Source organism: Coregonus clupeaformis, chromosome 40, assembly GCF_020615455.1.
Source record: "Coregonus clupeaformis isolate EN_2021a chromosome 40, ASM2061545v1, whole genome shotgun sequence".
Taxonomy (NCBI): domain Eukaryota; kingdom Metazoa; phylum Chordata; class Actinopteri; order Salmoniformes; family Salmonidae; genus Coregonus; species Coregonus clupeaformis.
The window spans coordinates 25,843,825-25,856,678 of NC_059231.1; the positions used below are offsets into that span (position 1 = coordinate 25,843,825).

At 45.9% G+C, this 12,854-nt stretch overlaps 1 protein-coding gene across 1 annotated transcript; it reads left to right on the forward strand.

Annotated features, from left to right (window-relative positions):
- Positions 1–4,828: 4,828 nt before the first annotated feature.
- LOC121572812 (mid1-interacting protein 1-B) lies at positions 4,829–6,437 on the forward strand. The gene has a single exon (XM_041884840.1). The coding sequence runs from the start codon at positions 5,095–5,097 to the stop codon at positions 5,569–5,571; it is 477 nt and encodes a 158-aa protein (XP_041740774.1). The 5' UTR covers positions 4,829–5,094; the 3' UTR covers positions 5,572–6,437.
- Positions 6,438–12,854: the final 6,417 nt, after the last annotated feature.

Consider the following 12,854-nt stretch of genomic DNA (forward strand, 5'->3'; position numbering starts at 1 on the left):
TTATGTCTTACCCCCAGAGTGAGAGAGTGGGAGAGTACATAACTACCAGCAGATCTCCTTGGACATAAAGTAAAAATGTTGATGCGTCTACAAATTCAATGTTTTACACCATATTGTATCATATTTGATGAGTTACTGACCTGTCCGTCCACAGGCTCGATGTGCTGTAGTCTCCACAACTGGATGCTCGTGCTCGGATCACACTGCCACAGGATGTCCATGCACCGGATGGTCTGAAGGATGCACTCTGTTGAACTGGAAAACAAAGAGACATTTGGTCAGTGGTAGGTCTTTTTCAATTCTGTATCACCATCTTTATCTGGACAGAAAACACATTGTTTATCATAACACAAACCCACCTTGGACAATGTGACAAGTGGTCCCTCAACACCCAATCCTCATTTCTCATAGTTTGTTCTTGTTCCCAATCAACAGTCTGGAGCTTCCTCTTCTGCCATGGTGGATGAGCTACCTTTTCTGGTAAATACAGGGCCGTTTCTCTTTCCAACCGGAAAATGGCAGCTACAAACCTGAGTGTTTTTACTGGGTTTCCGGTCCCCCCACCTGAAAGACAAAAAATATATATACTTTTACTAGCTAGCTAAATTGATTACTAAAATGGTAACATCTGTATTAAAATACCATAACCCACAGACTTGACTATAGTAACGGTAAAATAGACTGGGCTTTGGTCTATCTGCACATCTGAAATCCTACTATGTTGATGGGACATTTCTGCTGGGATGGAGGAATTATCTGGAATGCTCAACTAGATGATCAGGACAGTTTAGGGTACTATTTGCCCGAAGAGGTGAAGTATTGGGATGAGCTATACGACTGTACTTCTGATTCTAATTCTCAAGAGGAAAGTTAAAACCCTCAGCCGTGAGGTCACTGAGGATGACCAACAGTGATAAGGGGATCGTCTGAAATGGACTGACATGTAGGGATGTAATATAAGGATTTTGGGAACTGGCCAGCAGACCATGATTTCTACGTTCAGATCCTAAATCTGTGGCATGCGATGTTTGTAAAGGCAAAATGTCACTGCAGTGTCAGGCTAGTTTGGCACATTTTCTACTAGCCATTTCACTGCTGTGTCAGGCTAGTTTGGCACATTGTCTACTAGCCCAGTCTGAAAAGTACTAGCTTACTGTAGACATGTATAACTGACTTCACAGGTAATTTGATTAGTCATGTACAACAGATGCACTCGTAGAACTAAACCGTTTGTGTTTTGTATGGGGAAAACATTGAGCCCACAAGTCCTTTGTGAGATAGCTAGACAACTTTAGATAATGTAGCTAACTAGCCAACCAGGTGCCTAACTAGCTAGCCCACCGGGCGATATTTAGCTAGCTAGTTAACATTAGCTCACCGTTCGTGTAGTCAGAATTTTCTAAGTGGTGACATGCTAGCTAACCAACTATGCCCAAGTCAAGCACTGGCAATGTGTAGCCTACTTGGACACCAGGTCCCCACAATTTCCCACTCTTCCACACCGAATAGCCTGAAGCCACAGGGCTCGTCTTGCAGGTTCTATTTCGGTGGGAGCATTGCGAACTGTAGGTCGAGAATTTTGACCAGGTTACATGTACATTGAACGACACAGCAGTTTTTCGGCATGTTTTGTGATTTCTGTATGACAAAAACTTGAGGACAAAGTTGGTTATTTTACAATGGGGGTCAATAGGAAAGAATGTTTGTTTTCCCCAAACTGTGGGCGTGGTCGAGGGAAATTCCTTCTTACTCAACTCGGAGTATGACAACAAACACTTAATTGAAGAATCCCTACTGTTGACCAATCACCGACGAAGTGGAGTAGTCTTCAGCTACCAACTTCGGCTTGCCTCGAGAAAATGTTTTGTGTGCACGAACAGCCGAAGAAACCTTTGTCGAAGACCAAAAAGAAAAAAACGTCACAAAATGTCGCCATAATATATGCACAAACTGTTCCGAACTGTTTCAGATGATGCCTTTAAGATGAGCAGAGGCAAAATTGATAAGTATAATTATCGGAATGGGAGGGAGGGAGGGAGGGAGGGTGAGACCAAGAGAGATTGACTGACCAAGCAGGTTTTGTCATCTACTGTATGTTGACATTCCTCCCATTGTTGCTGAGCAGTTCAGTGTTTAGAATACTGATTCAATCTGTATAGTTTCTCTCCAGACATTCCAGAACACTCTCTCTACACCCATTATCTCCTACCTGCATTTTTATGTGTGTGTGTGTGTGTGTGTGTGTGTGTGTGTGTGTGTGTGTGCGTGTGTGAGTGTATGTGTGTGACACACGAGTGCATACTCATATTTCTATTTCTGCTAAATGGTCACTATCTGGAATGAATCATTGCTTGATGTGACTGCTTGGACAGTACTGACAGATTGTTCTTCTTGATTGATTTCTTCTTCTAATTCATCTAAAGAGTGAGGTGCAAAGTCCTCATAAATATAGCTATTCCATCAACAATATGAGAACACTCACCATTTAGGCCTATGAAATTTCAAGGATTACCATAGGCCAAATAAATATATTTGGTGAGTGCTGTCCTACATAATGTAGATGGACCAGGCTGTAGTCACAATGATTCAGCACCCTGGTCGCAATAAATAATAATTTTGTAGTGACTGAAAGCATATTGTTTGCTATTTCTGTCAATTGTTGATTGTGCTGGTGGTTAACTGTAGGTGTATACATATGATTAGATTTCAGACTGGCTGGGCTGGATCATTTCCGCCTACTTGTTGTGGTGTTTTGTTTTACCATGTCAAATCAAATCAAATCAAACTTTATTTGTCACATGCACCCTTTACAACATGTGTAGACCTTACCGTGAAATGATTACTTACAAGCCCTTAACATTTTACATTTACATTTTAGTCATTTAGCAGACGCTCTTATCCAGAGCGACTTACAGTTAGTGAGTGCATACATTTTTCATACTTAACCAACAATGCAGTTCAAGAAAGAGTTAAGAAAATATTTAACAAACAAACTAAAGTAACACAAAATAACAGGGGGGGGGGGGTCAATGTAAATAGTCTGGGTGGCCATTTGATTAATTGTTCAGTAGTCTTATGGCTTGGGGGTAGCAGCTGTTAAGGAGCCTTTTGGTCCTAGACTTGGCACTCCGGTAACACTTGCCATGCGGTAGCAGAGAGAACAGTCTATGACTTGGGTGACTGGAGTCTTTGACAATTTCTTGGGCTTTCCTCTGACACCGCCTAGTATATAGGTCCTGGATGGCAGGAAGCTTGGCCACAGTGACGTACTGGGCCATACGCACTATCCTCTGTAGCGCCTTACGGTCAGATGCCGAGCAGTTGCCATACCAGGCAGTGATGCAACCGGTCAGGATGCTTTCGATGGTGCAGCTGTATAACTTTTTGAGGATCTGGGGACCCATGCCAAATCTTTTCAGTCTCCTGAGGGGGGAAAATGTTGTCGTGCCCTCTTCACGACTGTCTTGGTGTGTTTGGACCATGATAGTTTGTTGGTGATGTGGACACCAAGGAACTTGAAACTCTCGACCCACTCCACTACAGCCCCGTCAATGTTAATGGGGGCCTGTTCGGCCCGCCTTTTCCTGTAGTCCACGATCAGCTCCTTTGTCTTGCTCACATTGAGGGAGAGGTTGTTGTCCTGGCACCACACTGCCAGGTCTCTGACCTCCTCCCTATAGGCTGTCTCATCGTTGTCGGTGATCAGGCTACCACTGTTGTGTTGTCAGCAAACTTAATGATGGTGTTGGAGTCGTGTTTGGCCACGCAGCCGTGTGTGAACAGGGAGTACAGGAGGGGACTAAGCACGCACCCCTGAGGGGCCCCAGTGTTGAGGATCAGCGTGGCAGACGTGTTGTTGCCTACTCTTACCACCTGGGGGCGGCCCGTCAGGAGGTCCAGGATCCAGTTGCAGAGGGAGGTGTTTAGTCCCAGGGTCCTTAGCTTAGTGATGAGCTTTGTGGGCACTATGGTGTTGAACGCTGAGCAGTAGTCAATGAACAGCATTCTCACATTGGTGTTCCTTTTGTCCAGGTGGGAAAGGGAAGTGTGGAGTGCGATTGAGATTGCGTCATCTGTGGATCTGTTGGGGCGGTATGCGAATTGGAGTGGGTCTAGGGTATCCGGGATGATGCTGTTGATGTGAGCCATGACCAGCCTTTCAAAGCACTTCATGGCTACCGACGTGAGTGCTACGGGGCGGTAATCATTTAGGCAGGTTACCTTCGCTTCCTTGGGCACAGAGGTGGTCTGCTTGAAACATGTAGGTATTACAGACTCGGTCAGGGAGAGGTTGAAAATGTCAGTGAAGACACTTGGTGTGTGAATGTTTTGAGAAAACTCAATATAAACCATTGTGTTGCGTTTCAGTGGCTGATGCGCAACACAGGCTGACAATTGTGCGGACATAGAGCCTCCTATCATTTGGTTTGCATAAGATGCAAACCAAATGTAGCTCAGTTGGTAGAGCATGGCATGTGGGTTCGATTCCCACGGGGGGCCAGTATGAAAAATGTATGCACTTACTAACTGTAAGTCGCTCTGGATAAGAGCGTCTGCTAAATGACTAAAATGTAAATAAATTGCTTTCCTCCTGGGCACTGGGCAGGGGCCGGATAGTAGGCTAATCGCTATTGGGAGGCCGCTCTCCTTCATGCAAACTATGCCCAAAAAAAATATCTGTATGTGTGCTAGCTCGTTGGAGTCCGGTTACAACTGTAGAGAAAGAATAATCCTGACAAACAGGTTCTGGGCACGCCCTTGGACACGAAACCACCTGCTCTATAAAGATCCCACCCGGGACCAGTAAGAGTCAGAACAGAAACGAAAAGAAGAAGGAACAGGCAAAAGGAGAAACGATAACTATTGCCGAACTCTCTCCATAGCTTGAAACACAGAAATCTGCACTGACAAGAATTACCAGCAACCAATCTCCGTTTAAGCATTTAATACAAAAAGGACAAGCCGCTTTCCAAAGCTGATTTGAAAATAATTAGAACAGGGTACACGCAAAGAAGAAACGAACTATCCAGCTCTGGTTGACAGTTATAACTTTCATTTCTAAAAGAAGTTCAAGAATCAACAACAGTCGCCAAGATGATGCAGATCTCAGAATCCCACCTGCAGAAGAACTCCCTGTTCAACTCCATGAACCGCTTCATCGGTGCCGTCAACAACATGGACCAGACGGTGATGGTGCCCAGCCTGCTGCGGGACGTCCCCCTTGAAGAGGCGAGGGAGGTGGCCGACCTGAAAAGTTCGGGAAACAGCGACATCGAGGACGGCGACATGTACAGCTACTACCAGCTTCTCAAGTCTATCCGCTGTGACATTGAGTGGGGAGTGATGCGCGCGGAGGAAGACAAGAAGCGCAAGGAAAGCTGGGCTCCCATCTCTCGGATGGATTCAGCGGAGGAAGATTCAGAGGTATCGTCGGAGGAAGAGGAGGATAACCTGCAGAAGCAGTTCCAGTTCCACATGACGGGGCTCCACGGGGTGCTGTCCAAGCTGACGCAACAGGCTAACACCCTGACCAACCGCTACAAGCAGGAGATCGGCATTGGAAGCTACTAAAATGGAGCACAACGACCCGAGCGAGCCCTCATTCCCCGATGATCGATTCTCATTCGCGGAAAGGAGGTGAACTGAACTTAACCGAATAGTCTATCACTGATGAAATTCGTTTGAATGGACTGAGAGAGAAAGAAAATAAGAGAGACAGAAATAAACATTTCTGCTCTCTATATGTGGTATTATTTTACCTTTGTGATATATTGTGTTGATCCAAAGTAATGTTGTGGTTGACCTGCTATGTGGTATATCCGGGTTCCACTACACCTGTTTTGCACTCAGATTTTTTACCACAATGTCTGTGTTTTATGCACGGTGTCCAATGGCGCTCCATGCCTTCAGCTCAAGTGACACAGATAATACATATGTATACATTTATTTAATATTGATGTATTTAACTTGTTACCTCGCACTGTATGTTTGAGAGCTGTATATTTCAAGGTTGAAGAAGTACATGACCTCAGAGACATTTGGCTATATATTTCTTTACTTCCTAGAAAGGGGAAATGCGCATAGGATTTAGCATGTCTAATGATGCCAATGTGTCAAAAAAGTCTGTACAGGTCTTGTACTTTTCCCTATTGTTATGTGTCTTTATTATGTGCTTAGCTAAATGGAGGAGGCTTGACAGATTCTTGCCTATGATCCCATTGCTGCCCTATATGATCAATGAACTGAAATCAACTGATGGTTCTTCTGCATAGAGAATAATGAAGGATTCCAAGAGATCATGTTATTATCTTGCTATTGCCATGGTATTTATGGAGAGGTGAAACTCCATAAGCCAGTGTTTTTGTATGTACTATATTATGTTTTTATATTGAAGATAATGTATTTGTACTGAGAAATAAAATATTTTGTAAATGAAATTAATTTGTTATGCAAGTTCTTTGCCTATAGCAACACTTCACCTAGAATGTTGTGGAACAGGAATACAATTGAAACAGCTATCATCCTCCAACTGACCCCAATACATTTCAACCAGTGTTTGATATTTCCCTAACATTTAATGTTTGTCCAGGGATCACTTCATCATATGTACATGTTTCTATACAAACCCTATTCACCCTATACAATAATTTTAAAGGCATACAAAGGCAGAGTGAACCTGTAACATATATCCACTTGTCTAACATAATTAAACGTAAAGCACACAGAAACTCTTAGGTTACAGTAATGATACAAACCAAAGTTATTTTGGTAAACATGCATTAAAATGGCTCATATTGAAGTACAAGTAGTCATGTGATATGACATGGCCACTCCCACGGTTTTTCATTCAGCCAATTAAGAAGGATTCATTTTATTTCCTTAATAAGTGTGAGTCTACTCTCAGCTACAGTAGCTGCATATGCTGCATCCATCCAACTCAGATTCAAGGCATTTGCAGGGCATTGAAATAGACCCCTATATTCTGTATGCAAGGTCATGAAACAGCCACTGACTATTAGGACCATGCAAATACATCTCCCAAGAGTACATTTTTATATTTATTTTGACATTTTAGTCATTTATCAGACACTCTTATCTAGAGAGATGTACAGTTAGAGCATTCATCTTAAGTTAGCTACAGTTGAAGTCGGAAGTTTACATACACTTAGGTTGGAGTCATTACAACTCGTTTTTCAACCACTCCACAAATTTCTTGTTAACAAACTATAGTTTTGGCAAGTCGGTTAGGACATCTACTTTGTGCATGACACAAGTAATTTTTCCAACAATTGTTTACAGACAGATTATTTCACTTATAATTCACTGTATCACAATTCCAGTGGGTCAGAAATGTACATGCACTAAGTTGACTGTGCCTTTAAACAGCTTAGAAAATTCCAGAAAATGATGTCATGGCTTTAGAAGCTTCTGATAGGCTAATTTACATAATTTGAGTCAATTGGAGATGTACTTGTGGATGTATTTCAAGGCCTACCTTCAAACTCAGTGCCTCTTTGCTTGACATCATGGGAAAATCTAAAGAAATCAGCCAAGACCTCAGAAAATAAATTGTAGACCTCCACAAGTCTTGTTCATCCTTGGGAGCAATTTCCAAACGCCTGAAGGTACCACGTTCATCTGTACAAACAATAGTACGCAAGTATAAACACCATGGGACGACCACGCAGCCATCATACCGCTCTATGAGACACGCGTTCTGTCTCATAGAGATGAATGTACTTTGGTGCAAAAAGTGCAAATCAATCCCAGAACAACAGCAAAGGACCTTGTGAAGATGCTGGAGGAAACAGGCACAAAATTATCTATATCCACAGTAAAACAAGTCCTATATCGACATAACCCGAAAGGACGCACAGCAAGGAAGAAGCCACTGCTCCAAAACCACCATAAAAAAGCCAGACTTCGGTTTGCAACTGCACATGGGGACAAAGATTGTACTTTTTGGAGGAATGTCCTCTGGTCTGATGAAACAAAAATAGAACTGTTTGGCCATAATGACCATTGTTATGTTTGGAGAAAAAAGGGGGTGCTTGCAAGCCGAAGAACACCATCACAACCGTGAAGCACGGGGGTTGTCACGATCGTCTAAGGAAGCGGACCAAGGCGCAGCGTGTTGAGCGAACATGTTGACTTTATTAAATCAAAGCAACCACGAAACAACAAAACAAATGACGATACGTGAAGTCCTCTGTGACACTGACAGAACATGGAACAAAAACCCACAACCCCAAGGTGAAAACACACAGTTTAAATATGGCTCCCAATCAGAGATAACGAGCCGACAGCTGACACTCGTTACCACTGATTGGGAGTCACACGAACAACCAAGACAACACACCCAAAGACAACCAACCAAAACACAACAAAACGAACACACCCTGGCTCAACATACAAAGTCCCGGAGCCAGAGCGTGACAGTACCCCCCCCTAAAGGCGCGGACTGCGACCGCGCCTCAAAAACCCCCAAACAGGGGAGGGCTGGGTGGGTGTTGCTCCTCGGAGGCGGCTCCGGCTCCGGGCTTGACCACCACCCCACTTCACTCCCCCCGTAGTGCCCCCGGTCCGATCTGACCCCGCTTGCTGGATCAGGACCTCCGACCGCGCACCCCTGGCTTGGCGCGTGAGGTAGGAATGGACCGGACCTGGCAGACGATACGCACCCTTTGCCTGGTGCGTGAGCCGGAACAGGCCTCACCAGGCTGAAGACTCGCATCCCTGGCTTGGTGCGAGTAGCAGGAATGGGCTGGATCAGGCTGACGGCTCGCACCCTTGGCTTGGTGCGAGTAGCAGGTACGAGCTGAACCAGGCTGACGACTCGCACCCTTGGCTTGGTGCGAGTAGCAGGAACGGGCTGGACCAGGCCGACGACTCGTACCCCTGGCTTGGTGCGAGTAGCAGGAATGGGCTGGACCAGGCTGACGACTCGCACCCTTGGCTTGGTGCGAGTAGCAGGGACGAGCTGAACCAGGCTGACGACTCGCACCCTTGGCTTGGTGCGAGTAGCAGGAACGGGCTGGACCAGGCTGGCGACTCGCACCCCTGGTTTGGTGCGAGTGGCAGGAACAGGCCGGGTCGGGCTGGCGACGCACACCGTAGGTTCTGTGCGTGGAGCAGGAACAGGCCGGGCTGGGCTGGCGACGCACACCGTAGGCTTTGTGCGTAGAGCAGGGACAGGCCGGGCTGGGCTGGCGACGCACACCGTAGGTTTAGTGCGTGGAGCTGGGACAGGCCTCACCGGACTGTGGAGACGGATAGGAGACCTGGAGCGAAGAGCGGCCACCACCCGTCCTGGCTGGATGCCTACCTTCACACACTCTGCGTGAGGCATCTGCACAGGACGTACAGGGCTGTGAACCCGTACCGACATGACAGCACGCGATACGGGAGCAGGATATCCGGGACCGCGGAGAGGCACTGGAGACCTCGAGCATAGAGCCGGCACACTCCGTCCTGGCTGCATACCCCCCTTCGCACGACACGTGCGGGGTGCTTGCACAGGACGTACAGGACTGTGCCGGACCACTCGTGGCCCAGTACGCTGCTCCGCATACCGCGGAACCTGCCCCGTCTCATGCTGCCATGCCTGAGTACGGGAAGTTGGTTCCGCTCTACCTCCAGGCCTCGCCAACCTGCCTTCTGCCTCCCAACACCCGGTGACCACCTCTCCAAAACGTCCTGTAGCAGCCGCCTGCTGCCCAGCCGCCCAAGCCATGTGCCCCCCCCAAAATTTTTTTTGGGGTTGCCTCTCTTCCATCCGACGATGGCCCTGCTGACGCCGTTGCTCCTCTCCTGCCAGGTTCTCCCCCTTCATCGCCCTCCGGTACCGGACGGCCTCCTCCTGCGTAATATGTCCCCAGCCGAGGAGGACATCCACCAGCGTTCTCTCCTGCGGGTGTTCCTGTATACGCTGCTTGGTCCTTTTGTGGTGGGTTTTTCTGTCACGATCGTCTAAGGAAGCGGACCAAGGCGCAGCGTGTTGAGCGAACATGTTGACTTTATTAAATCAAAGCAACCACGAAACAACAAAACAAATGACGATACGTGAAGTCCTCTGTGACACTGACAGAACATGGAACAAAAACCCACAACCCCAAGGTGAAAACACACAGTTTAAATATGGCTCCCAATCAGAGATAACGAGCCGACAGCTGACACTCGTTACCACTGATTGGGAGTCACACGAACAACCAAGACAACACACCCAAAGACAACCAACCAAAACACAACAAAACGAACACACCCTGGCTCAACATACAAAGTCCCGGAGCCAGAGCGTGACAGGGGTGGCAGCATCATGCTGTGGGGGTGCTTTGCTGCAGGAGAGACTGGTGCACTTCACAAAATAGATGGCATCATGAGGAAGGAAAATTATGTGGATATATTGAAGCAACATCTCAAGACATCAGTCAGGAAGTTAAAGCTTGGTCGCAAATGGGTCTTCCAAATGGACAATGAACCCAAGCATACTTCCAAAGTTGTGGCAAAATGGCTTAAGGACAACAAAGTCAAGGTATTGGAGTGGCCATCACAAAGCCCTGACCTCAATCCTGTAGAAAATGTGTGGGCAGAACTGAAAAAGCATGTGCGAGCAAAGAGGCCTACAAACCTGACTCAGTTACACCAGCTCTGTCAGGAGGAATGGGCCAGAATTCACCCAACTTATTGTGGGAAGCTTGTGGAAGCCTACCCGAAATGTTTGACTCAAGTTAAACAATTTAAAGGCAATGCTACCAAATAGTAATTGAGTGTATGTAAACTTCTGACCCACTGGGAATGTGATAAAATAGAAGAGAAGAGAAGAGCTTTGACAGGGCTGAGCGGGAGCTGACCCGCCGTAGGTTTGGGACGGCCAAGAGACCAGAGGTGGCAGGACGAGTGCTCTGGTTGGTGTGTAGGGTTTGAGCATAGCCTGAAGGTACTTGCTCTTTGCTTTTGAGATAGTGAGATGCTTAGTTCACACATCAAATCAAATTGTATTTGTTAATAATATGCCATTTAGCAGACGCTTTTATCCAAAGCGACTTACAGTCATGCGTGCATACATTTTTGTGTATGGGTGGTCCCGGGGATCGAACCCACTACCTTGGCGTTACAAGCGCCGTGCTCTACCAGCTGAGCTACTCTGAGCTACAGAGTTACATGCTTCGTAAACAACAGGTGTAGACTAACAGTGAAATGCTTACTTACGGATCCTTCCCAACAATGCAGAGAGAAAGAAAATAGATAAATAATAGAAAAGTTATAAGAAATAATAATACAAGTAATATTAAATACACAATGAGTAACGATAACTTAGCTATATTCACAGGGTACCTGTACAGAGTCTATGTGCAGGGTATGAGGTAATTGAAGTAGATATTTAAGCAATAAGGCATGAGGGTGTGTGGTATATGGCCAATATACCACAGCTAAGGGCTGTTCTTGTGTACAAAGCAACTCGGAGTGCCTGGATACAGCCCTTAGCCATGGTATATTGGCCATATACCACAAACCCCTGAGGTGCCTTATTGCTAATATAAATTGGTTACCAACGTAATTAGAGCAGTAAAAATAAATGTTTGGTCATAACCGTGATTATATACGGTCTGATATACCACGATTGTCAGCCAATCAGCATTCAGGGCTCAAACCACCCAGTTTATAAGTACATTTATAAACTGGGTGGTTCGAGCCCTGAGTGCTGATTGGCCGAAAACCGTGGTGTATCGGACCGTATACCACAGGTATGACAAAACTTTACTGCTCTAATTACGTTGGTAACGTTGGAGGATGGGGAATGTTACTAGACAACAATCCAGCTTCTTATTACTGAAAGAGCGCCTTTACTTTATCACGAAAGCACTTGGACCTTGAAAACTTGACAGTTGTGAGTTATTTATCAATAGAAATATTATGAACTATAACTCAGGTTGTCATGGGTGAGATAGCTGGGGGTGTTGTGGTGATAAAAGACAGATAGAGGTACATTGATTGGAGAACGCATCATGTAGAGAGCTATATGTGCAGTATAGTGTATATGACTCTGGGTTCATGGCATGGCTTTGCATGCATCCAAAACTCATGTTCCTTTCCTTGGACATACATGTCCACTTATCTGAAAGGATATTGTTTCAACGTGTATATAATATGCTTGGATATGCTATTCAGTGCTCCATAGGAGCAGCTGGTAAATGCACTGGATTAACTGAGAACAGCAATGCTGACAGGGAAAACACTTCAGGCTCACAAAAACACAACAACACTCCTGCACGTTTTTCTAATATACAGTGCAGTCGGAAAGTATTCAGACCCCTTCACTTTTTCCACATTTTGTTACGTTACAGCCTTATTCTAAAATGGATTAAATAGTACCCCCCCCCCATCAATCTACACACAATACCCCATAATGAAAAAGCAAAAACGGCTTTGTATTCAGACCCTTTACTCAGTACTTTGTTGAAGCACCTTTGGCAGCGATTACAGCCTCAAGTCTTCTTGGGTATGACGCTACAAGCTTGGCACACCTGCATTTGTGGAGTTTCTCCCATTCTTCTCTGTAGATCCTCTCAAGCTCTGTAAGGTTGGATGGGGAGCTTCGCTGCACAGCTATTTTCAGGTCTCTCCAGAGATGTTTGATTGGGTTCAAGTCCAGGCTCTGGCTGGGCCACTCAAGGACATTCAGAGACTTGTCCCGAAGCCACATCTGCGTTGTGGGGTGGCAGGTAGCTTAGTGGTTAAGAGCGTTGTGCCAGTAACCGAAAGGTCACTGGTTCTAATCCCCGCGCCGACTAGGAGAAAAATATGTTGATGTGCCCTTGAGCAAGGCACTTAACCCTAATTGCTCCTGTAAGTCG